The sequence below is a fragment of the Rhinoraja longicauda genome, chromosome 2 (assembly GCF_053455715.1).
Source record: "Rhinoraja longicauda isolate Sanriku21f chromosome 2, sRhiLon1.1, whole genome shotgun sequence".
NCBI classification, from domain to species: domain Eukaryota; kingdom Metazoa; phylum Chordata; class Chondrichthyes; order Rajiformes; family Arhynchobatidae; genus Rhinoraja; species Rhinoraja longicauda.
The window spans coordinates 32,813,052-32,840,114 of NC_135954.1; the positions used below are offsets into that span (position 1 = coordinate 32,813,052).

The 27,063-nt window shown below is 44.0% G+C and overlaps 1 protein-coding gene across 2 annotated transcripts in view; it reads left to right on the forward strand.

The window, feature by feature from the left end:
* Nucleotides 1-27,063, forward strand: part of trdmt1 (tRNA aspartic acid methyltransferase 1) — a 43,458-nt gene continuing 16,395 nt past the window's right edge. The window contains exons 1-4 of one of the 2 annotated variants that reach the window (XM_078416631.1): nucleotides 1-240; nucleotides 11,443-11,552; nucleotides 17,703-17,779; nucleotides 25,203-25,274. In XM_078416631.1, coding sequence (XP_078272757.1) covers nucleotides 156-240; nucleotides 11,443-11,552; nucleotides 17,703-17,779; nucleotides 25,203-25,274 — 344 coding nt within the window. In that variant the 5' untranslated portion in view covers nucleotides 1-155. The remainder of the gene's footprint in view (nucleotides 241-11,442; nucleotides 11,553-17,702; nucleotides 17,780-25,202; nucleotides 25,275-27,063) is intronic. The other variant, XM_078416639.1, reaches the window with a different exon arrangement.

A 27,063-nucleotide genomic window follows, 5' to 3' on the forward strand; every position in this document is an offset into this window, starting at 1 on the left:
TCTACCAAGTCACTCCAGCAACTCTGTGTCTACCTTTGTTTGGCAGGTAGTAGTGGTTCAGTGTGGGCCCGGGTCGTTAGGAACCATTGTCCGGGCGCTTGTGCTGCGGGGGACATCGAGGCGGCGGGGTTTCGCCTGGAGACGAGCCCGTTGCTATGATGGAGCCTGGCGCCCCGGCACCGCGATGGAGGGTGCTGGAGTTGTACAGTGGGATTGGCGGCATGCACTACGCGTTGAAAGGTAAAATATTAAAGCAGACCGCTGAAAATCACCGAGAAGGAAGCGCGTTTCCCGGGGAAAGTTAATGCACGCACACTTCCTCCAGAGAGTGTTTTAAATGTTGTTGTTGCTCCACGAGTAATGAAAAGTAGAACCACAATCCAGCATTTGTTCTGATCAACTGTAATGATTTTACTTAGACATTTAATTTAACAATATGACAGTTATTTGCTGCTTAACTATTAAGAGCGAAAGTGAAGAGACCTCACAAATATCCAGGGACTGATGTCTAAATTGGAGAGTGGTCTCATAGACTCGTGGAGAAAAGCCCCAGCTGTCCTGTTTATACAATTACATTTTCCAAGCAGTGTGTTGGCTTGGCCACCACAATCCCTGGGTATATCTTGCTCCATAGGCAGGGCAGACCCGCCAGAGCTGGTGGCACAAAGGTGGGAAAAGGTAGTCAACGATGATCTTAACTTTACTCTAGATCCCATGAAGTCTCATAGCATCAAGTTAGTCAAGTTTATAATTGTTACGTGTACTGAGGTACAGTGAAAAGCTTTTATGGTGTGCACTGTCCAGTCAGTGAAAAGATTATATATGATTACAATTGTGTGGGAAGTAACTGCAGATGCTGATTTATTCTGAAGATGGACACAAAATGCTGGCGTAACATAGCGGGTCAGGCAGCATCTCTGGTGAAGTTTTGGGTCTGAAGAAGGGTTCCAACCCGAAACGTGGCGTATTCAATTTCTCCAGAAATGCTGCCTGACTCGCTGAGTTACTCAAGCATTTTGTGTCATTCATGATTATAATCAGGCTGTCCAGAGTGTACAGATACAGGATAAAGGGAATACTGTTTAGTGCAAGGTAAAGCCCATTATAGATAGTCCGAGGGTCTCCAATGAGGTAGATGGGAGGTCTGGACAGCTCTTCAGTTGGTGATAGAATGGTTCAGTTACCATTGAACCATTACTCTTACCAGCTGGGCAGAAGCTGTCCCTGAATCTGGAGGTATGCATTTTCACAATTCTGCCCCTCTTGCCTGTTGGGAGAGGGAAGAAGAGGGTGAGACTTGTTCTTGATTATGCTGGTAGCCTTGCCGAGGCAGGGTGAAGGGTAGATGGAGTAAATGAAGGCAAGGTTTGTTTGTGTGATGATCTGGGCTATGTCCACAATTCTGCAATTTCTTGCATTCTTGGATGGAGCTGTTCGCAAACCATTCCGTATGATGTATCTGTAGAAGTTGATAAGAATTGCAGGGGACATGCCAAACTTCCTAAGCGTTAGTGTGCTTTCTTGCACATTGTTTCAATGTGGCTGGTTCAGGACAAGGTGATATTCCTTGAAATTTCTACTTTGGCACCATCAATGTATACATGAGGAAGGAAGCTTCCTCTGGATTACCATTTTATCATGCTGCCTCAGCTGATTAATCATTGCTTCTCCATGTAAAACAATATTTGGAAGAAGCACTGGAAGTATCAAGACTACAGAATTTATCTTGGTTGGAGGGATTTGACTGGACTCTGTGTCAAGTAGTGCATCAGCCAATATGAAGAAAGAACTTGTTTAAGTCCATCCTCATGCATTTGTCCATGATATCATTGGTAGACACAAAATGCTGGAGTAAATCAGCGGGTCAGGCATCATTTTGGGAGAGAAGGAATGGGTGACGTTTCGGGTCGAGATCCTTCTTCAGACTGATGTCAGGAGGGGGCGGGACAAAGATAGGATGTAGTCGGAGACAGGAAGGGGAAGGGGGAGAGGATAGAGAGGGGAAGCAGGGACTACCTGAAGTTAGAGAAGTCAATGTTCATTCTGCTGGGCTGTAAACTGCCCAAGCGAAATATGAGGTGCTGTTCCTCCAATTTGCGCTGGGCCTTACTCTGACAATGTAGGAGGCCCAGGTCAGATTGGGAATGGACCTGCTGAGTTACTCCAACAGTTTGTGTCTCCCTTCGACTTTAACCAGCACGTGCAGTTTTTGTTTCCACACAAAGCACTTGTGGAGGCAAAGCCCCATTTTCACATTGAAGGCACCCTGTATTATATTGTGTGGTACCACAATTGTACTAAATGGGAAAGACTCACATTAAACTCAACCCAAAAGCATGCTGCAAAGCATCAGAAGTACATCACCTCAATATGTAATCTTGTGGCCTTACATATCCATCACTCCACTATTACTATCAAATCTAGTTGATTGTGGGGGCAGCACTTGGCATTCCAAAAGTGATGATGTGCCAACAAAATTCCAAATGAATGGAAGATATACAGAAAGCAACGATAATCAAGGAAATGTGGAGCCCATAATGGTCCATTGTTGGCAGTGAGGTAGGTGATAATGGGCTAATACAAATATTTCGCTTGGGCAGCCCACAACCCATTGGTATGAATATTCACACCATGGGAGCATCAGGCAATGACCACCTCCAAAAAAGAGTTTGCCTAGCTGCTGATATCAATGGAATTTCCATTCCCAAGTTACCATTGATTAGAGATTCAACTTGTCCAGGCACACCACTAAAAAAGCAGATCAGAAGCTGAGTATTCTGCACCATGTGACTCTCCTCCTGCCCCCACCCGTGACTTTTCCATCATCCACAAGGTACAAGTCAGGAGTATGATGAAATACTCTCCATTGGCCTGGTGAGCGCAGCACTGACAATTTTGAATAAGCTTGATTTTATGCTGGGCAAAGTCTAATTGATGTACCCCATCAACCCACCTAATCATTCACTCCCTCTACCAACTGTGCGCAGAGGCTGCAGTGTCATTGCCCTGCAGTTACTCACCTGGGCTATTCAACATCACCTCCCAAACTGGTGCCATCCATCTCAATGAAGGCCAAGAGCAGTGGGAACATCTCCTATGTGCTGGTTCTTCACCAAGTTTGGCACCATCCTGATGTAGTAGCTTCACAAGGAAGATTTCACCAGTTCAAGAAGGCAGTGCAGCACCACCCTCACAAGGTCAAATTAGGATAGGAAATAACTGTTGGACCTTGAAAATGAATTAAAAACTATAAAATTGAAGTGAGCACATTTGTAGTTGGGATTATTTATAGTCTCTAAACTTTAGTGCTATTTCCAAGTCTTGCTTCAACAACATTTACATTCAATTTTAATTTCTAAATAGCAGATCCCATGCACTGCAGAAATCAGAAATAGACCACAGAAAATATATTTGTCGCACTCCATCATGGAAATTAATGTTGTACTCCATCATGGAAATTAATGTTGCACTCCATCATGTTAAATATAGAACATAGAACCGTATCAAACAGGAACAGTCTCCTCAGCCTACAATGTCTTTGCCAAACATGATGCCAATAAATATTTCAAATTATTTCTTGCAATTAAACTGGATTCAGGAATTGAATGTAATTGCCATTCTCTACTAGCAAATCCCACAAAACAAATAGTTTTAGAAACAAGGAACTGCAGATTCTGGTTTGCAAAAGAAGACACAGAATGCTGAGGTAGCTCAACGAGATGGGCAGCATTTCAGGAGAACATGGAAAGGTGACGTTTTAGGTCTGGACCTTCTTTGGACAAATGGTATTGATTGTGTCAGAGTGGTTGAGGAGAAAATTTTGGAGAAGCTTGTATCCAATGGTATGGGATGCTCAGGATCTGTTGGAGTAGGCGGATTCTTTGTTGTTTTACAGCTTTATGTAAAGGTTGACTCTCCAACAATGCTGCATGTTTTTTTTCAGTTTTGCACTGAGTTGCCAGTTTTTGTTTTGTACTCGGTGCTGGCGCAATAATGCAACAGACAGGTTTCTGATAGACAATGTGATCATGGCTGATTATTCTCAATCAATTCCCCCGTTCCTGCCTTCTCCCCATACCCCCTGACTCCACTATCCTTAAGAGCTCTATCTAGTTCTCTCTTGAATGCATTCAGAGAATTGGCCTCCACTGCCTTCTGAGGCAGAGAATTCCACAGATTCACAACTCTCTGACTGAAAATGTTTTTCCTCATCTCAGTTCTAAATGGCCTACCCCTTATTCTTAAACTGTGGCCCCTTGTTCTGGACTCCCCCAACATTGGGAACATGTTTCCTGCCTCTAACATGTCCAACCCCTTAATAATCTTATACGTTTCGATAGGATCTCCTCTCATCCTTCTAAATTCCAGTGCATACAAGCCTAGTCGTTCCAGTCTTTCAACATATGACAGTCCCGCCATTCCGGGAATTAACCTAGTAAACCTACGCTGCATGCCCTCAATAACAAGAATAGATAGATGCAGGCCAAGCTTGATGTGTCTGTGGTACATGTGTTTTTATTAAATCTTGAATCATGAAAGGTGCAACATTGGATAATACTGTTGGAAAACATCAATCATTAATTCCATGATGAATTTTCCTCATTTAGAATGGTTCCAACATGCTTGTAGGCTGAAATTATTGTGAAGAGTTAATGTGATTTGATTTATGGCTATGATAGGCAGGCAGGGAATCCAGCTTTTTTTTACTCTGCCCGTACTGTTTTTTTTGTATCTGCATAACACTGAAAATAAATGAGTTTATTTATTTTCTTCTTTGATTACTATGACAGTGTCTGCTGAGAGGCTCTGGATGCGGTTGGAAATGCTTCTAAAGTGACCCCAATCATCTCTTATTTCCCTAAAGTTTGTTTTACATTGTCCTAGGATTTGTTTTCTGTCTTCTCCTACCTCACATTTTATTGCTGCTTCAGTAACCTTGGGCCATTATAGAGAATTACTGCCTCTTATCTCATGCTGCCTTGACAAACTTGAACTTAAGCAGGCAACAGTGTTCAAGCAGAATATTATCCGTTGACTGCACATGTTGCTGATACTCCATTACAAAATATCTCCATTACAAAATATCAAAATATCTTACCCCGATAAGCCTTCGCTGCTCGTTAAAGGAAGCAGCAACTAAACCCACCCTGCCCTGAAGTAACTGTCCTGAATCCAATTATCATTTGATAGGTTAGGATGCTTCACTGTTCTATGGCAATTTTACAAAATGTTTCTAATAGCCTTGCATAATGGCCTTCTAAACAGAAAATCTGATACATCTCGGGAGAGAAGGAATGGCTGACGTTTCGGTTTGAGACCCTTCTTCAGACTGATGTCAGGGGAGGGGGCGGGACAAAGATACAATGTAGTCGGAGACAGGAAGACTAGTGGGAGAACTGGGATGGGGAGGGGATAGAGAATGAAATCAGGGACTATCTGAAGTTAGAGAAGTCAATGTTCATACTGTTGGGGTGTACACTACCCAAGCGAAATATGAAGTGCTGTTCCTCTAATTTGTGCTCGGCCTCACTCTGGCAATGGAGGAGGCCCAGGACAGAAAGGCCAGATTAGGAATGGGAGGGGGAGTTGAAGTGCTGAGCCACCGGAAGATCAGGTAGGTGAGATGGACTGAGTGGAGGTGTTTAGCGAAACGATCGCCGAGCCTGCGCTTGGTCTCGCCGATGTAGAGAGGTTGACACCTGGAACAGCGGATACAGTAGATGAGGTGCAGGTGAACCTCTGCCTCACATGGGAAGACTGTTTGGGTCCTTGGATGGAGTCGAGGGGGGAGGTAAAGGGACAGGTGTTGCATCTCCTGCGGTTGCAGGGGAAAGTACCTGGGGAGGGGGTGGTTTTGGTATCTGTCAGCAAACCGTTAAATCTTCTTGCAGCTCAGTTTTATCAAAACCGTTATTTAGCTTCAATTGGAGTTAAGATTATGTAGTTTACTTTCTGTGGCTAATTTACTTAGATTTTCTTTCAGGTTAAAAGTTTGCATTATTTTATCAATTGAATACAAATTCAGTATTCCACCAGAATTACTGAATTTCCTCTGTCCAATTCTCATCACAATATAATTATGATTTTACCACTGATGGTTTCCGACGTTCACTGTTATTATTGACCCAACATTAACAGGGGCAGTCCAAGTGCATGATATGATCAAAACACGTCTTTTAAATTTATCTTTTCCAATCTTTTCTTTGAATGTTGCTTGCTGCTTGACTTTCAAGTGTACGTCATCATAATTTCTATTAAAAGATGGATTATCAATCTCAGTACTTTTGGTGATAGACTTAAATTCTACAAATAATTTTAAAAAAACAAAGTGCTGGAAAACCCGGCAAGGAAAGTAGCATCTGTGGAAAGAGGAACAATCTGCAACTCTTCATTAGAATGACATATGCTTCCTGACTTGCTGTTTTTTTTCTAAAATGTCTCTGCTCGCCAACACCTCACAATTATCTGTATTAAACTCCATTAACCATTCCTTAGCCCACTTACCCAGCTGATCAAGATCCTACTGTCATTTCTAATAACTGTCTATCCACAATACCACACACTTTAGTGTCATCTGCAAATTTGCTAACCATGCCTTCTATATTCTCATCCAAATCATTGATAAAAAACACGGACAGCAATGGCTCCAGCACCAACCCCGAGGCACACCACTCATCACAGGCCACCAGTCAAAAAACAACCTTCCACCAGCATCCTTTGCATCCTTCCATGAATCCAGTCAGCTAGGTCTCCCTGGATCCTATGCGATCTAACCTTCCAGAGCAGTCTACCAAAGAGCCTATTAAAGCTTTTGCTGGTCCATATAGACAACATCCATCGCTTTGCCCTCGTCTGCCTTTTTGGTTACTTCTTCAAAAAACTCAGATTCATAAGACACAATTTCCCATGTATAAAACCATGCTGGCCAACCCTAATCAGCCGCTGTCTATCCAAATATATATTATCCCTCGGAATCCTCTCCAGTAACTTGTCTATCACAGATGTTAAGGTTCTGAAGAACCCTAACAGTCTGTAGAAAGGTTCTGATCCAAAGGGGAACCAAGGGATATGAGGAGAAGGCAGGCACAGGTTACTGATTGTGGATGATCAGCCATGATCACAATGAATGGCGGTGCTGGCTCAAACGGCTAAATGGCCTCCTCCTGCACCTATTTTCTATGTTTCTAAGGGTCACTTATTCCTTTTCTCCAGAGATGCTGCCTGACCCGCTGTTACTCTAGCATTTTGTGTCTATCTACAGATGTTAGGCTTACTGAACTATAGTTTAAAGGCTTTTTTCTTGCAATCCTTCTTAAATAGAGACACGACATTAGCAACCCTGGCACTGTCTTATGATGATTCATGTAACTCAGCCCGGCTCCTGCCATTTATTTTCTTGCTTCCCACAGTGTCCTCGAATAGGAGGATGACGTGGGAAGTAAGTTGTAGTTGTAGAATAATATGATGAATTGGATTGTAGTTGTAGAATAATATGATGAATTGATTAAAGTATAGAATGTGCAGCACCAGTATGCTTTCTTTTAAGCTGACTTCATATTCCACTTTTCTGCAACCAAAGTGAACTAACTTTTTTTAATTGACATAATTCAGAAGTAAAACATGGGTAGTGGTGCTTTAGTTAAAAATGTATTACTTTACTTTATTTCTAGCAATGTTCATTTCTATACTAACATGTTTTGTGATGTGTAGTCAATGTACAAGCTTGGATGTGTGTGGCCTATTGCTATTTCTACATATATATTTTTTGCAAGGCAGATTTGAGTTTGACATCTGGCATCAAGCATTCAACTGATGATGAATAATGCAGAAGTTTTGAAGGTTAAAAATGTGAAGTTGTGACTCATGTTCACTAGTTTAGACCACAGATATTTCCTGGTGGGCTTATGTTGAAAAAAAAACCTCATGCAAAACTGCAGGACAATATTTAGCTTGGACAACATTAAGTTCAATAATCTTGAAATTGGGCAGCTTAGTTTTGACCTGGTTGCAGTGTTTTAGTAGTTAATCTAGACATTTTGCTGGGAATTAAGTTCAAGAATATTTTCAAGATGTATTTGTACATCGTGCAGGACATTTTGAATTTGAAAGGGGATGAACATTTTTAAATTACTTGCTTCTGTTTTCTATAGCAGCTACCTTTGAACCAAAACAAGCTGGAAAAAGTAATTGAAGCCCATGGGGAACATTGATGAAACCTCCACAAAACTTTGAAATAATATCTCTGATTTTGCACTAACTGCTGGACTTTACTTTTTGGTGTTCTCTTCATTGACTCCACTTTCTATGTAAAACCTAAATTAGTTATAACTGTCACCCTCATGCCAAACAATTCTAATCTCACCCACTTATAAACCTGATCTGGATCTGGATATATTCTTTCCTTTTATTTCACAAATAAAACTCTATATTCCTGCTGTAATTTCTTACAGCAAACTTCCTTTACAAATTATTTTTTCATCATGCTTCTGCTTGCTTCCTGCCAAGTCCTTTTTTTATGATCTGCAGTAAAGACAGTTTGCTATGATTAATAATGCTACACAGAGCAATGTAACAAAATGCTGTAATTCACCCTTTCAAAGTAAATGAATAAATTACAAAAGAACATAGTAAAAGTTAACATTTCCTGGGATGCATGGAGTCTTTGTGTCCCATTCTCCGTTTCCAAACTTCAAAATGTTCAATTGTAGAACTGCAATTTTTAAAATACTTGTTTTTCAAGAATGGGAAATGGGAGAATGCAATTCTGCAATTGCAGAATGGGAAAACATAATTCACTATAATAAGAGGGTAGCTATGGAAAGGATAGGAAGGAACTGCAGATGTTAGTTTACACCAAAGAGAGAACAAAAGGCTGGAGTAACTCAGCGGGACAGGCAAAATCTCTGGATAGAAGGAATGGGGGACTTTTTGGGTTCAGAAAGCTCCTTCTGAAGAAAGGTCTTGACCTGAAACGTCACCCATTCTTTCAATCCAGAGATGCTGCCTGGCCTCTGAGTTACTCCAGCATTTTGGGTCTATCTTAGGGAAAGGGTAAGTCCACTTAAAGACAAAGGAAAGAATTTATGTGTGGAGACAGAGGAAGTGGGTGAGTTTCTTAACATTGATATTCATCAAGGAGAAGGATGATCATGAGATTAGGGAGGGATATGTTGATATTCAAGGGTATGAAGATGTTAAGAAGGAGGAAGAGGTGTTGGGTATCTTGAAAAACGATAACATGGATGTCTCTTGAGCCTGATGGGATCTTTCCCAAGATACTGAGGAATGGAGGGAAGGTGATTGCCAGAGTCTTGTCAGAGATCTTACAGCCTCTTTCGCCATGGGTGAGGTGCTTGAAAGTTGTAGAATAGCCAATGTTGTTCCTTTTAACAATTTTTCTTTTCCTCTCACTGTCTCCAAATCAGAGGTATAGCCATAGGAACTCACATGAGCCCCAGCAATGCCTGCCTTTTCGCTGGCTACATTGAACACTCTGTGTTCCAAACATACCCTGGCACTACACTGCTACATCTAACGCAAACCTACTCACTCCTACAATTATCTTGACTACACTTCTGCCCACCGTCAGCTTGAACAATGCCCCTTACTCACATTTTCTCTGCCTCTGCCTCATATGCTCTCAAGGTAAGGCTTTGAACTCTTGAACATCCCCCACCCCCCACCCCCCACTCTCCCCCTCCTCCCCCCACCCCCACTCCCCCACTCTCCCTCTCCTCCCCCAACCCCACTCTCCCCCTCTTCCCCCCACCCCCACTCTCCCCCTCTTCCCCCCACACCCACTCTTCCCCTCCCCCCCACACCCACTCATCCCCTCCCCCCCACCCCCACCCTCCCCCAACCCCCACCCTCCCTTAGACCCAGTCGGCCGCCACATCCACTCCTCCGTGGAGCCGTTGGCTGCGAAAGGCACTTACCAGTGCCCGTGCGTTCAACGCCAACTGCCGAAGTGCGAGTCTCTGCTGGGGCCGGGCGAGGGGAGAGGGGCAAGGGGAGAGGGGCGAAGGAATGACTGAGGCCGGGCGGCGGCGCTGCCGGCGGCCATCTTGTTTTGGCGAGTGAGGAGCAAATGAAATCAAACGTGGAGCATTGTGACGTCATACGCTGAGGACTTTCAGGAAATGGGTTAGAAAGGAAAAAATTAAACTTTAAAATGTCTGTAGCTTTAAAAATGTAGCTTCAATTTGAATAAGAGTTGTTCGAGATTATGGGCAGGATAATGGTGAGTAACGTGGTGCAAAAAATCGCTATGGTGTACTGTTTTGGCTGTGCGAAGCACCAAAGTTATGGTGTGCACAAACACACGGACAGAGAGTTTTAGTTGGATGGATGGATGGATGGATGGATGGATGGATGGATGGATGGAAGGATGTATGTATGTATGTATGTATGTATGTATGTATGTATGTATGGATGGATGGATGGATGGATGGATGCCTCAAATAACAAAGCACCATAGAATAACACAATAACATTCTTTTAAATTTATATTGAAATATTTTGCACAAAGCTGTCAATATATAGTCATTGTATGCATCTCGTATGAATGATTGTAGTGAATGAAACTTTGACACACATAGAATAACCACTCATCAACATTTGTACTGCTATCAATTGCACATTTTCAAGTGATAATGCAATAGAGAACACAATGGGCCATAAAGGATCAGGATCTTTCATAAGAACAAGGAAAAGTTAGAAAACTGGTATGTTAGAAATTATAAAGATGCGGGATGAGTGGGGGAAACAGGTAGGATGTTTGCGATTTAATGTAGACCAAAATAAAATAAATGGTGCATTCTGTCTGGAGGAAATTAAACTAGTGAGAGATAACAGAACAGTTGAATGAGAGAAAATAGACAAAAATAAATCTGGAATTGTGTGACACTGCAAACAGCTGTTGCTCAAATCTTAAAAAGGGAATGCTGGAAATCCCAGCTGGCAAGCCAACATTTTTCCAGAGAGTAAGTGAGCGAATGTTACAAGTCTATCATCTTGCATCGGAACTGAATGGTTCTGGCATAAATTGAGAAGGATACTTCTTTTTGACTGTTGTGTTCAAAGATTTATGCAGAGTAGGCTTTTACATTTGGTTATTCCACTGCACAGATCTTGTTTGTACTGACACTAAGATCTAGCAAGAAAGAGTAGTATTCTAGTTTGAATCGTTTGAAGAACCATTAGAGGGGAGTTAGAATTCATTGATACCTTTAGAGTATAACAGCACTCTCAATGATATTTAATTCGCAAATGATCTTGGACTTTGGGTAGGTTGCTATTTAATGATAGACGATAGCAAAGAAAGGGGAAAAAATGCTAATTAAATAAAATCCCACTGAATATGATTTTTTAACTTGGTAATTGTTATTTTTTTAAACATGGTGTCTTTATTTTGCTACAAGTCATGAATTTTCTATGTTACAGAAAGTTGCATTGCTGCAGAAGTTGTTGCTGCAGTTGACATCAATACTGTTGCTAATGAAGTTTATAAACACAACTTTCCTAACACTTGCATCTACCCCAAAACAATTGAAGTAAGTTGAAACTGATTTGGATACCTATATCATTGTTGTTTATAAGCTTTATTTTGCAAAATAAAATGCGTTTTATATGTTCTTGACATTTCCACATCGTATATATTTTCCAATTTCTCTGTCTGGTATACCCGGGCAAGTGGAGAGGGTATGTCACATGCTCCCGATTTGTGGCATATCACAAATCCTTGTATTGTCAGGAGGTGAATTGTTTTCTGCAGGATACCTAGCTGCTAACTTGTTCTTGTGGCCACATTCATTATTTGGATGGTCCAGTTGAGTTTTTGGTCAATAGTAACCCCCAGGATATTGCTGGTGAGAGAATAACGATGATAATGCCATTGAATATCAAGATGATCATTGCGTAGTCCTTGGTGAATAGGTGCTTCTGGTGATACAGCTATTTTTTTTTGATGATTGAGAGTAGTAATTAACTGGATTGTACATCATAGAATTAGAGAATTCTAGCACAAAGCAGACTAAACAGTCCTTCTTGTCCCCATGAGCCAGAAATAGACTATCTGTTAATCTTGCTTCCCAGCTCTTTGTTCATCACTAATGTTAGGAATGCATGTGTGCAATTGCTCAATATCTTTTTTTAAATTTACCTTTTGAATACTAGCACACATCAGTTACCTTTGAGTTCCTTGGCAGCATACATGTAGCCAAAGACCATTCATAGCCAGCAGAGACAGAATAGGTGGATGATTTTTGGCTGTTTTGTGGCCGGTTTGGCTCTTTGAAAGAACTATTACACTTAAAACCATCCTCCTGTTTTTTTTGTGTGTAATCCTTTATGTCTATTGTTTAAAGGAGATGTACGGGGCAAGTCTTTCAATCAGAGGGTGGTGGATGACTGGAAGGGGCTGCCAGGGGTGCTAGAGGCAGATACTATTGTGGTGATTGTTAAGCTTTTAGATATGCAGGCAATGGCATATTTTGAAATATGTAGGGAATTGGATCATTTCGATGGGATTAGTTTATCTTGGCATCTTGTTCAACACCGACATTGTGGGCTGAAGGGCCTGTTCCTGTGTTGTTTTGTTCTGCGTTTGATGTTCTATTGTTCTCAAATTCCTGTCTAATTCCCTTTTGAATTTATGACGTTGGTCTTTTTGAGTACAACATTCCAGATGTCAACAGCTCAGGTTTTTTTTATTCTCACCTCACTTGGAAAAAAAGTGGATGGATGGCCTGTGACTTTAAAATCTATGGACTCTGGCTTTTGATTCAGTTGAAAGAGGAAATTATGTTTCTCTCTCTGTTATCGAACTACATTGCTTATTCCAATGTCTTGTAATAGATTTATTCACAAAATGCTGGAGTAACTCAGCAGGTCAGGCAGCATCTCGGGAGAGAAGGAATGGGTGACGTTTCGGGTCGAGACCCTTCTTCAGACTGGGAAGGAATGGGTGACGTTTCGGGTCGAGACCCTTCTTCACCCCGAGATGCTGCCTGACCTGCTGAGTTACTCCAGCATTTTGTGAATAAATCGATTTGTACCGGCATCTGCAGTTATTTTCTCATAGTCTTGTAATAGATGCCTCTTATCATCCAGAACATCTGTTTAAATTGTGTACTCTCACTTAGAAACTTAACTTGTTCCCTAAAGTGTAGTTGTCTAGGCTCGTTACTTTTAATAATAATAATAATAATAATAATACATTTAATTTATATAGCGCTTTTCTGGAAACTCAAAGACGCTTTACAGAGTAAGCAAAACACAAAAATAAATAAACAAGCGAAAGATTTATCCAGACGGAGAAGCGGCGAACAAACAGCGCCAGTGTCCTCTCACGTCAGGGTCCGGCGTAAATGGTTGACAATAAACAATAAACAGTAAATGATTGACAGTAAACAGTAAAGAACACAAGACACACAATTACAGTTTAACACAGACAACCATCACAGTGATTCCTCCAGGCACACCCTCACTGTGATGGAAGGCAAAGAAAAGTCTTATCTCCTCCTCATTCTTCTCCCGCGGTCAGGCAGTCAAACTGCTGCCTCGAGGCGATTGAGGCTCCTGACTTTTGAAACCCCCGCCGGGCGATGGAAGGTCCCAGGGCCGAGCCGAGCAGGCCGATGAAGGTCCTAAGCCCCCACTGGGCGATGGAAAGTGCCGCGGCCGAGCCACGCAGGGCGATGAAGGTCCTGCGAACGGTTCGATCAAGCTTTAAGATTCGGGGCGGTCGAAGCTGCTACGGCTGGAGCTCCCGAAAGCCGGTCGCCAGCCAGGGACCTGCGAGCTCCCGAAGTTGCGGTCCACAGAGCCTGCGGTAAGTCCAGGTAAGATGGTGAGTCCAGGCCCTGCGACCGGAGCCTTCAAGGTCGCTCCCAGCTGGAGGCCGCCAACATCCACGGTGTTAGGCCATAGCGCGAAAGGAGATACGACATGGAAAAAGGTCGCATCTCCGTTGAGGAGGAGATTTAGAAAAAAGGTTTCCCCCACCCCCCACATATACACAGCTAAAAATAGGTCAATACATACATTTAAACGCTAACAATAGACAAAGATAGAAAAAAGACAAACAGACTGTCTGTGAGCCGCAGCCGCAAGGCGCAGCCACTTCCTGTTTTACCAGTGATGTCTCTCTAATGTCACAGTCATAGAGTGATACAGCATGGAAACAGGCCCTTCGGCCCAACGCCCACACTGGCCAACATGTCCCAGCTCCACTAATCCCACCTGCCCGCGTTTGGTCCATATCCCTCCAAACCTGTCCTATTCATGTACCTGCCTAACTATTTCTTAAATAGTGGAATAGTCCCTGCCTCAATTACCTCCTCTAGCACCTCGTTCCATACACCCACCACCCTACTTTGGACAGGAGACTGTGAATCTACACAATCTATTCCTCTCATGATTTTATACACCGCTATAAGATCACCCCTCATCCTCCTGCGCTCCAAGGAATAGAGTCCTAGCCTTCTCAACCTCTCCCTATCGCTTAGACCCTCTAGTCCTGGCAACATCCTTGTAAACCTTCCCTGTACCCTTTCCAGCTTGACAACATCTTTCCTATAACATGGTACCCAGAACTGAACACAATATTCTAAATGTGGCCTCACCAGCGTCTTATACAACTGCAACATGACCTCCCAACTTCTATACTCAGTACTCTGACTGATGAAGGACAATATGCCAAAAGCCTTTTTGATCACCCTATCTACTTGCGACTCTACCTTCAAGGAACCATGCACCTGCACTCCTAGATCCCTCTGCTCTGCAACACTCCCCAGAGCCCTACTATTCACCATGTAGGTCCTGCCCATGTTAGACTTCCCAAATGCAACACCTCACATTTCTCTGTACTAAATTCCATCAACCATTCCTCAGCCTACCAGGCCAATCGATCAAGATCCTGCTGCAATTTTTCACAACCATTTTCACTATCTGTCTTGGATTGGTAAGAGGAATGGATCTGAAACTGTTTCGTGGGAACCATCACCCAGTATGGACTAAAAAATGCATTTACCTCCAACTTCTGCTTCGTGCCACTAGGACATTGCCATTTCCATATCACCAATTACCCTTAAATTTCTTGGGTTTATATCATCTTTGTATTAAATCTGTTGTGCCACAACAAATATGTTGGCCTGTTGCAAGTAAGAATTTTATTGTTCTGCTTCGGCACATATGGCAATAAAACACTCTTGACTCTTGATTCTTAAGGCTCCTGGACAGTATTGTAACAAAAATTATCCCTAATTACTTTATACTTTTTCATTTCCATTTTATCTATTTAATTTCCATTTTCTTGTCCCTGATGGCTAAGATTAATTATGGCACCGTGAAAATTAGGCTGGACCGCAGCTTCGTAGTTTATCTCTTCCCTTTCTTGAAAACTGGTGTTACATTAGCAGTCATCCAGTGCTCCATCACTATTCCTACATTCCATGAGGATTGAAACATTGGTGCGAATACATCAGACATGACTGACTGCCAACTTATGATGTATTTCCTGACTGGATTACTTATCTTCCTTCAGTAATGCTAATCACAAACTCGCAGAAAAGTCACAGCACGGAAGGAGTTCATTTGGGCCCTCCAATCTGTGCCAGCTCAATTTAACAGCATTTGAGCCACTTCCATTCTCCTGTTTACTGCCCATATCATTGTAATATTTTTCCCTTTTAAGTATTTACTCAGTTCCCTTTGAAGTACAAGCAAGGAAGGAATCCGTTTAGCCTGACAAGTCTGTACCAACTCTTTATGTCAACATTCCAGCTAGTCCTGCCCTGTCTCTATAGCTCTGCAAATTGTTTCCTTTTAAAAGGCAGCTCACTGAATGAAAAAAAACAATTGAATCTGCCTCCACCATTAGCTTTAAGTTCACATTTGATACCTTGACCATTGTACCATTAAAAGAAAAATGTTTCCTATCCATTTGCTGCTGAGCTTTTATGTTATTGCTCCTATCAAATGGAAGAGTTTCTCCCTATCTATTTTGTTTATGCTCTTCATGGTTTTAAATTGTTATATCGACCATATTTGTTGTTAGAGGTACAGCATGAAAAGGAGCCCTTCGACACATCGAGTCCACGATGCCCAACAATCACCCATTCACATTAGTTCTATGTTATCCCACTTTCATATCCACTTCCTGCACCCTATTGGCAATTTCCAACCTATCAACCCGCATATCTTTGGGATGTGGGAGGAAACCGGAACACCCGGAGGAAACCCACGTGAACGTGAAAATTCCACACAGACCACATCTGAGGTCTCTAGAGAACTTGTTTTTGTTTGTGAAACTGGATGCAAAGCAGACATTTAGTACTTAATTCATGTATGCTGCCTCTATGTGAAGTTATTCCTTTAGGTCTATCTATTTTCCAACTATCATTTTACATATTCCCTGTTTAGAACATATTTTGGGGCTTAAAATTAACTTGCCAGCTAATCTTCTTTCATCTTTCTTAAACTTGGCCAATTCCATCTGGTACTTTGATGTTCTGATATAGAAGATTTTGAGGCAATCAATCCTCCATGAGTAACGGTTTCCCAATTAAAAAAAGTAGCAAGACCAGAATCATTTTGTTTTTCATCTCCATCAGCAATGTACTTTGGACTCTAATTCCCTCATGCCCACCTTGGAAATTCATTTGGGAACAGTCACTTGCAACTTCAGAATCCTAAACTGAGCTTCCATTTCAAAGACCATCGACATTCACCTCTTCTACACATGCTTCCTAGCCCTTCACACCCTCTTCTCAGAGGTGCTGTCACGAACTGTTAACTCTACCCCTTGCAGTTATTCCGTTATTACACTTTTGTACTTTTTTGCACTACCTCAGATTGCATTACAATCTTTCCACATTTCAGCTGTTTTGCAACTGTTATTGTATTCGTTGTTTAAATACCATTACCAGAACTTCAGGCGAACAAGGAATTTCATTGATTACTAATAAACCAATCTGAATCTCAATCTGCCTTCTATCATTTGCCAAAGATTAAATCTATTTCTTTGTTGCCAAAGTCTTGCGTGTTCCAGTGATTCCCAAACTGGGTCTCCTACATCAAATATGTCAGCAGTTGTAATGTTAAATCCTTGCTGTTCACTACACTTGTGCTTGTTGATTTTACATTATGACCTTGCTTCTCAAACTTTTTTTGGCCACTTTCTGAGGTTACTTGTTGCCGGCCCGATGTGTTCTGGCTTTTCTCACCTCCATTTCTCTCAACCCCCCCCCCCCCCCCTCCCAAACCCCCAACCCCCACCCCCCACCTCAACTTTCAGTCTGAAGAAGAGTTCCGACCCGAAAGGTCACCTATTATTTTTCTCTGAAGATGCTGCCTGACCCACTGAGTTACTCTTGCATTGTGTCTATCTTTGGAATAAACCAGCATCTGCAGTTCCTTCCTACACTATCTGTACCTGTTATGTGGCCAGTTTCTTCCTAATACGCCATACTGACCTATGCTGGCTTAATTTCATCCCAGAGTAATTTGCAGCTGAAACATAATTTTCAAACTAATGCTGTATGGAGAAAGATAGAAAAGGGCACTGATTTGTTGAAAGCGCTCATTTGTCTGCCTGTCTTTTTTTACCCTGTCTATTTCCCTCCACCCAGATTAAAATGAAATATTCTACTATTGTATGGCAATATTTAATACAAATATTTGAACTTTTTTTTACATATTAGGGTATGACAATGGATGAGTTCAACAAATTAGACTTTGACATGATCTTGATGAGTCCCCCTTGCCAGCCATTCACAAGGTGAGCATTTGTGTAACAGTGAAGAATGAGAGAATGGGTTGCTATGAATGTCAGTATATACCTAATGGGTCAAATGATTAGCTTGCTCATCATATGGAAATATGAAATGTAAGAAAAAAATTGTTTTGCGCTATGCTTCTAACTAAACTGTTGCAACATAGATATTGGTTTAAATGAATACAGAAAATATTTGAAATGCCCGGAACCATCAGTGGTTAATAAAGGAGGTCAAGTATAAAATTAAATTGGAAAGATTAAAGATCAAGCAGCTTCTAATAATGGAGAAGGTGTTATAGCTTATTAAGCCTCATTTGCCTGTATCTGGCCCATATCCTTCTACACTTCCGTTCTGGACTCCTCTACTCTGGGGGGAAAAAGACTGACCACCATACCTATTCCAAATCATTTAGGAAAGCATAATATATATATTTTTTAAATCAATATATTTTCGTGAAAGCTAAACCATGTTTAACAATTTTACTTGAGTTCTTTCAGCTTGTAACAAGCAGGATTGATGGCTGGGAACATGCTAATGTGGTGTATTTGGATTTCTGAAAGGCATTTGACAAGGTGCCACATGTGCGGCTAATACAAAATTAAGAGCTGGAAGTCTGATGGATTGAAAACTGGTCGTCGTATAGAAAATGCAGGATTTGAATAAATAAGCCTTTTACAGATCAAGGGATGTAACAGGTGGAGTATCCCATGGATTAATTCTCAGCCCCCAATTAGAAAATTGAACGTAGAACCGTATAGCACAGGAGTACGCTCTTTAGCCAGTTCCGTGCCGAATATGATGCCCATGTAGCGACCATAGAGAATGGTCCGGGTCGTCGAACCCTCAGATTGGCCAGCAAGGTCACGTGTGAGCGCGACCGTAGGGATTGGTCCAGAGAGCGACATCGCTGATTGGCCAGCGTGGTCATGTGCGCTTTTGGCGCCCGAAATGTTAGTTCGGCGAAGTCTTCGAAGAAGACAGTAAGTTTTTGATGGTTGTCCTTTACCTTGTTGTTTAACTTTGTATTCGAATATTGCGGCTGCAATAAACTTCTTCTACAACCAACAAGTTTTCGGACTCGCCATATTGGTGACCCCGACGTGATCTGGACGATCACCGACTATGCAGGAACACGACGCCTCGTTGTTGAATGCCGCGCCTGGCACACCGGAGTTAAGCGCGGTAAGCGTTCACCTTCCGTTGTTTTGGACACATTCACCGCAATCTTGGTTTGTCCACACCGAAGCCCAATTTCATATAAAGAACATATCGGCCGACTCGACGAAGTATTACTATCTCGTCAGCGCTCTATCACCGGAGACGACCACACGCGTGATGCGGTTCATCGTTAATCCGCCTGCGGAAAGCAAGTACGAGGCAATGAAGAAATTGTTACTGCGAACCTTCGGGTTTAATAGGCATGATTGCGCTGAAAGACTTCTGCACCTACCGGACCTCGGAGATCGACGGCCGTCCGTTCTCATGGCCGAGATGATGATGCTAGCCGGTGAGCATACGGATTGCCTCATGTTCGAACAGGCATTCCGAGAGAAGCTTCCTGAGGATGTCCGACTGCTGCTCACGGATTGTTCTTTTAAGGACCCCGAAGCATATGCAGCGAAAGCGGACGCGCTCATAGCGGCTAAAAACAAGGCAAGCGGTTCGATCAACAAGGTCTCGACATCAGTGACCACGCCACAGCGACATCAAGATGGCGCCGCGTCTCCCGCCAGTTCTCCGAAAGCCCGCCAAAAAGATCCGCACAAGCGCGGCTGGTGCTATTATCACCTACGATGGGGTAGAGAATCCCGCAACTGCCGCTCACCTTGTACCTTCGCGGGAAATGCCTCGGCCAATCGTACATAGGGGCAGTTGCGATTGGCCAGAACCGACGCTTCTACGTCCACGATCGATTCACGGTCACAGAATTTTTGGTAGACACGGGAGCCATCGTCAGTATAGTGCCGCCGACCGACCTCGAAACCAGAACGGGTAAGACAGGTCCCACCCTCATCGCGGTTAATGGCAGCCCCATTCGCACTTTCGGTATACGGAAGATGTCCCTTGTGTTAGGCCTCCGCACGTACGAATGGCCATTCATCATAGCAGACGTCAGACAAGCGATCCTAGGCGCAGATTTTCTCTGGGCTTTTTCACTGGTCCCTGATGTCCGCGGTAACGACCTCCGACCCTCCGCCAGCGAGGAGCCCGTCGCTCCGACAATCGCCTCCCCGCCCAGCCCTACTGTCCAGGCCGTCGTCGCGGCCCCTGACTCGTATGCTGAGATCCTGGCTGAGTTTCCAGAGCTGCTCATCCAACGTTTTGACACGCCTTCGGCCAAGCACGGCGTGGTCCATCACATCCGCACCGAGGGCCCTCCCGTTTTCGCTCGGGCCAGGAGACTACCGCCAGACAAACTGGTGGTGGCACGGGCGGAATTTAGGAAGATGGAGGAAATGGGCATTGTCCGTCAGTCCGACAGCCCGTGGGCCTCGCCGTTGCATATGGTCTCCAAGGCATCTGGGGGGTGGAGACCATGTGGCGATTATCGGCGTCTCAATGCTGTCACCACGGCTGATCGCTACCCCATACCGCACCTACAGGACTTTTCGTCTGGGCTGGAAGGAGCGGTGGTGTTTTCCAAAATCGATTTGGTGCGAGGATACCACCAGATTCCGGTGCGACCGGAGGACATACAGAAAACTGCCACGATTACTCCGTTCGGGTTGTTTGAATGGTTGCGTATGCCTTTCGGTTTAAAGAACGCGGCACAGGCTTTTCAACGACTGATGGACCGTGTGGGTCGGGGTTTACCCTTTTTGTTTATTTATTTAGACGACATCCTGGTCGCCAGCCCCTCAGTGCAGGAACACCAGGTCCACTTGCGGACTGTGTTCCAGCGGCTCCAAGACCACGGGCTCATTATCCAACCCTCCAAGTGTCAATTCGGCCTCCCTTCTCTTGATTTTTTAGGGCACAGAATTACCCCTGCCGGCGCCTCCCCTTTGCCCGAGAAGGTGGAGGCTATCCGGGCATTTCCCAGGCCCACCACAGTAAAAGGACTACAGGAGTTCGTAGGTATGGTTAACTTCTACCATAGGTTCGTTCCGGCAGCTGCGCGGGTCATGCGCCCGCTCTTCCAGTGCCTTGCGGGAAAACCGGTAGAGATGATATGGTCCCCGGCCGCAGAGTCGGCTTTTACAGCAGCTAAGGCAGCATTAGCAGACGCCACCATGTTGGTCCACCCGAGCCCCTCCGCCCCCACGGCCCTGACGGTTGACGCCTCTGACGTGGCGGTGGGCGGGGTCTTGGAGCAGCAGGTCGGTGGCCGTTGGCAGCCCTTGGCGTTTTTCAGCCGGCAACTAAATTCGGCTGAGCTGAAGTATAGCGCATTTGACCGAGAGCTTCTGGCCCTCTATTTAGCTGTTCGTCATTTCAGGTATTTCCTTGAGGGCCGCCCATTTGTAGCCTTTACGGACCACAAACCATTAACATTTGCATTTTTCAAATTGTCTGACCCATGGTCGGCCCGCCAGCAGCGGCACCTGACTGCTATCTCCGAATTTACCACCGATGTCCGTCATGTCGCGGGTAAGCTTAATGCCGTTGCTGACGCCCTGTCTAGACCTGCTTTTTCCCCTATTTCGGCGGTGGACTGCGAGGTGGATCCCCAGGAGCTTGCGGAGGCACAGCTTCTAGCGGATACCGCCTCGGCATACCAGTCCACCACTTCGGGATTGAAGTTGGCTCAGGTAGCCTGCCGGTCGGAAGGCACAAAAGTCTGGTGTGATGTTTCCCTTCCCCGTCCCAGGCCGGTAGTACCGCCCTCCCTTCAGCGCCGGGTTTTTGATGCCATTCACGGGCTGGCGCACCCGTCCATCCGCTCCACCTCTGCTTTAGTAGCAGCTCGGTTTGTCTGGCATGGCCTACGGAAACAGGTAGCGGGTTGGGCGCGTTCCTGCGTTCCCTGTCAGACCGCTAAAGTCCAGCACCATGTCCAGCCTCCCGTACAGGGGTTCGAGGTCCCAGCAGTTCGTTTTTTCCACATCCACGTGGATTTGGTCGGGCCTTTGCCTTCCTCCCGGGGCTACACCCACCTCCTCACGGTGGTGGATCGGTTCACCCGGTGGCCAGAGGCTTTCCCATTGTCTGATATCTCGGCAGCCTCTTGTGCCAGGACTTTGGCCCTCCATTGGGTAGCTCGTTTCGGGCTCCCGGCAGTTATTACCACTGACAGGGGGCCGCAGTTCACTTCGTCCCTCTGGGCCGCGCTCGCAGAACTGTACGGTTCCAAGTTACAACCCACTACTGCATATCACCCCCAGGCAAATGGACTTGTAGAAAGGTTCCACCGTCAACTTAAGGCGTCCCTCAGTGCAAGGCTTGAAGGTCCGGACTGGGTAGACCAACTCCCCTGGGTTCTTCTGGGCATCCGGACTGCTCCTAAGCAAGATCTTGGTGCGTCGTCCGCGGAGCTAGTATATGGCTCGACACTTCGAATTCCCGGAGATTTGTTTCCGGAACCCTCAGACCAGCTGCCTCCAGTCCCATCAGTCTTAGCATCTCTCCGGGCACGGGTGGGTTCCCTGGCTCCAGTTCCGACTTCACGTCATGGGTGTCCCATGGTACATGAACCGCCTTCCCTGAAGGACTGTGAGTTTGTGTTTCTGCGAAAAGATTCCCATCGTGCCCCGTTGCAGAGGGTCTATCAAGGGCCGTTCCGGGTTTTACGTAAGGGAACGGCTACCTTCACCTTAGACATGTGCGGCAGGAGTGAGCTCGTCTCGGTGTCCCGGCTCAAACCTGCACACTTGGATCCGGATCAACCAGTCCTGGTCGGCCAAACCCCTAGGAGAGGCCGACCTCCGTCAGTTCCGCTCAGTCCAGGACCCCCGTTCCGGCAGTTCCTCCAGGACCCCCCGTTCCGGCAGTTCCTCCAAGTCCGGAATCCCCTGCTCCTGTGGTTCAGGCTGCCCCTCTCCTTACTCGTTATGGTCGCGAAATCCGGCTCCCTGCTAGGTTCCGTACCTCGGGTTCTGGGGGGGGTCATGTAGCGACCATAGAGAATGGTCCGGGTCGTCGAACCCTCAGATTGGCCAGCAAGGTCACGTGTGAGCGCGACCGTAGGGATTGGTCCAGAGAGCGACATCGCTGATTGGCCAGCGTGGTCATGTGCGCTTTTGGCGCCCGAAATGTTAGTTCGGCGAAGTCTTCGAAGAAGACAGTAAGTTTTTGATGGTTGTCCTTTACCTTGTTGTTTAACTTTGTATTCGAATATTGCGGCTGCAATAAACTTCTTCTACAACCAACAAGTTTTCGGACTCGCCATACCACGTTAAACTAATCTCTGCTGCCTGCATATTTTCCATACCTCTACATTCCCTACATTCTCTGCATATATCCATGCGCCTATCTAAAAGCCTCTTAAACACCAGTATCGTCTTTGCTTCCATAACCACTCCTGACAATGTGTCCCAGGCACCCACCACCTTCTGTGTAAATTCTTCTGAGGAAGTAGAGGCAATGATGTGCTTTCTTGGCTAGAGCTTCAATGTGATTGGATCAGGTCAAATATTTGGTTATTTAGACTTTCGACAAACAGTTTGGAATCAGGCCTTTTGGCTCACCGAGTCCACGCCGCCCAGCGATCACCTTGTACACTAGTACTATCCTGCACACTAAGGACGATTTGCATTTTATAGAAACCAATTAACCTACAAACATGAACGTCTTTGGAGTGTGGGAGGAAACCGGAGCACCCGGAGAAAACCACACGATCATGGGCAGAACATACAAACTTCGTACAGACAGCACCCAAGTCAGGATCGAACCCGGGTCTCTGGTTCTGTAAGGTAGCAACTCTACCACTGAGCCTATGTGTGATATTTAAACCTTAAAGCTAGGAACTTGAAGCTCTTGACCATCTCCATTTCAGTACCATTGATACAGACTGGGTCATGTACTCAACCCCATTTCCTGAAGTCGATGGTCACATCTTCAATCGGCAGTTCAAAAGAGACTCGTCAGATTTATTTCTGGGATGAGTGGATATTTTTCTGATCCAGAAAGACGATACACATTGGGCTTATAATCTTTAGAGTTTACAAATAGATTATATATTTGAAATGTCAGGGAATTAAGTGTTGTGTGGACTGGCAAGGAGGAGGAGAGAGAGAGAGAGAGACACAGATGCAGGATGGAAACATATCGTTTGGACCACAGCGTCAAGTCCATACCGACCATTGATTGTCTGTTCACACTTGTTCTACGTGAGCCCACTTTTTCAGCCAGTCCATACATACTATGGCCAATTAACTTACAAATCCATATGTCTTTGGGATGTGGGAGGAAACTGAAACGCTGAAGGAAACTCATGCAGTCACAGAGGGTACGTGTAAATAGTACTCTGAGCTCTGGATTGAACCCGGGTCTCCGGCACTGTGAGGCAGCAGCTTTACCAGCTAGGTGGATTCCCCATGATCATATCGAATTGCAGGGCCCTCCTGAGGGCCTAGCTAGCTTGTTCCTTTGAGACAAGATAGGTAAAATTTTAAGAACATGCGGGGCAAGTTTTTTTTACATGGAATGGTGGGTGCTGAAAAGCGCTGCTAGGTGTAGTGGTGGTCTTGGATACGATAGTGGCATTAAGATACTTTTAGATAGGGACATGGATATGGAGGGAACAGAGAGATATGGATCACATGAGGAAGTGCAGGCAATTAGTGTAACCTGACATCATGTTCGGCATGTACTGTATATTGTGGGCCAAATGGCCTGTTCTTGTGCCTACCTATGCTATATTTTGTCAATCTCCACCAGGATATTATTAACTAAACTCGGCTGAAAAATGGCAAGTAATATTCTGAGAGATATGACGGGTAATGATCATCTTGAAGGAAAGTCCAAAAATCCTCCCCTTATTGGTTATGGCAGTTATATTACAACATTCCTTCGTTGTTGATGGCTGCGTTGGTTCAGGGTGTGGGTGAGTTCAGGGTCAGGGTGCTGCCGCCATTGATTAGAAACGGTTGGTGAATTTTAACTGCAAGTTGATCAAATAGTGTCTATCCTTTGAAGAAAATATAATTTTAAAGCAGATGGGATGATTCAAGATGAAAGTGTTTCAATCACTTATTCTTCAGGGTGTGGAGTTTGTGTTATATTTGCAATTGTTTTTAAATCTTGAATTACTATGGCCTTCACGAGAATCTGTTGTGGCGATTGGCTTCATGAGCAGAGTGAAAAAAATTGGTTAACATCTCACTAATTATTCTAATTGCCAAATGATTTTAATGAAAAAGAGACTTTTAATTAAATGAAAAAGAAACTTTTATTTAATTTTCATGCTTTTACATGTTGCTGATTTGAAAAGAAGCAAATCTTTGCTGCAAATATTAATTGCTCCAATGTTTGTTTTTACAACAGATTAGGAACACAAAAAGATGTATTGGATTCCAGGATCAAGAGTTTTTTGTACATCCTTGACTTACTGCCAAGGTCTGAATTTATTGTTCTTTAAACCATTATTACACATAGAACAACTGAACACCTGCATTTCATAAGGTAGTAAATGCTTTAAGAAAATACTGTACAAATCAAATCAAACTATGAGAAACTAGCAGTAAGTTTAGTAACATCTGAAAGTAAAACCAAAAATCAAGATTTTATTTTCAGATTTCTTGTTAGGTGGGTTGATTCTCACAAATGATACTTAAAACCATTTTGAACATCTCCAACAATAATTTGATTAATTTTGAAAATGTGTATTTAATTTTAGAAGCTGGTTGGAAATGACATAAAATTGTCCAGTGGATGCAAGCAATTTGAAGTACTGTTTGATCATGTCAAGCAGTCATAAAAGCTTCTGTGATTAATTGAAATTGATTAGCGAAATTCCAATCACCATCATTAATCATATCTATAGGGAGTTAATGTGAGATAAGCAGGACTCTGCTTGTATTAATTTTTTTATATAGTTATGTGGTATACACTCACCCTGGCAAAGGCCAGTTAAGCAAGAGCTATCCCAGATGCTCCTTCAGTACTACTCCCTCATTGCCCAAGCCATGCCTTCTGAAATACCAATTACCAGGGTTTTCTAGATAGCAAAATGGCAAACAAAAATGCTTTGATTCGCAGACTTGATGTAATCGTGGATTTCTGCCAAGTGTAAGGCAGATGTTTGCCTGAATTAGGTCATAGATTATAGCACATAGAACAGTGCAGCACAGGAACAGACCCATAGTCCATCATGATGCCAGTCCAACTAATTCCATATGCCTGCACATCATTTGTACCCCTCTATTCCCTGCCTGCAGGTGTGTCTGGCTAAATGGCTCTTAAAAATTTCTATCATAGAACATGGAACAGTACAGCACAGGAACAGGCCCAATGGCATACAATGTCTGTGCTCAACATGATGTCAAATTAAACTCATCCTTTCTCTCTGCACATGATCCACATCCATCCAAACCTTAAATACTCAAGGAACACTCAATCTAAAAGACTCTTAAATACCACTTTCATATCTGCTTCGACTACCACCTGTGGTAGCATGGTTCCTGGTTCTTGGTTCTCCAAAATATTCCAAATGGAATTTAAACTGGAGGTGGCAGAGTATGGACTTAAGCAAGAAGGGCTTCTTGGAGAAGAGCAGCCTTAAATTTAGTTGCGTCTGGTTGAGTAACTATAGTAGGGTGAAGAGTACAAAGGTATACCCTTTGTATAAAAAAAACCCTCTCCCGGCACATCTCCTTTAAATTTTCTCCCTGTTGCCTTAAAACTGTGCCCTCTGGCATTAAACATTTCCACCCTGGGGACAAGGTTGAGGCTGCCTACCTTATTAATGCCTCTCATAATCATAAACCTCTATCAGGTCTGCCCTGAGCTTCCGATGTTCCAGTGCAAATCTAAAGTTTGTACAACCTTTTCCGATTGTTAATACCCATGAATCGAAGCAGCGTCCTGGTAAACTTTGAACGCGCTGTCTCCAAAGCCTTGTACTGGGGCAATGAGAACTGCATGAAATACTCTAAATGTGGCCTAACGAAAGTTTAATAAAACTACAATATGATTGCTTGACTCTTGTACTCAGTGCCCTGACTGATACATGCAAACATCACATACACTCTCTTTACCACTCTATCTACTTGCTTCTTTCAGGGAGCCTAGGGATTTGGACCCCAAGATCCCTCTGCACATCAGTGCTGTTAGGTGCCAGAAGAACACCCTTGCACGCCAACCTGTTGTCTTCTATGGGTAAATCAGTGCAGCATCCAAACTATCA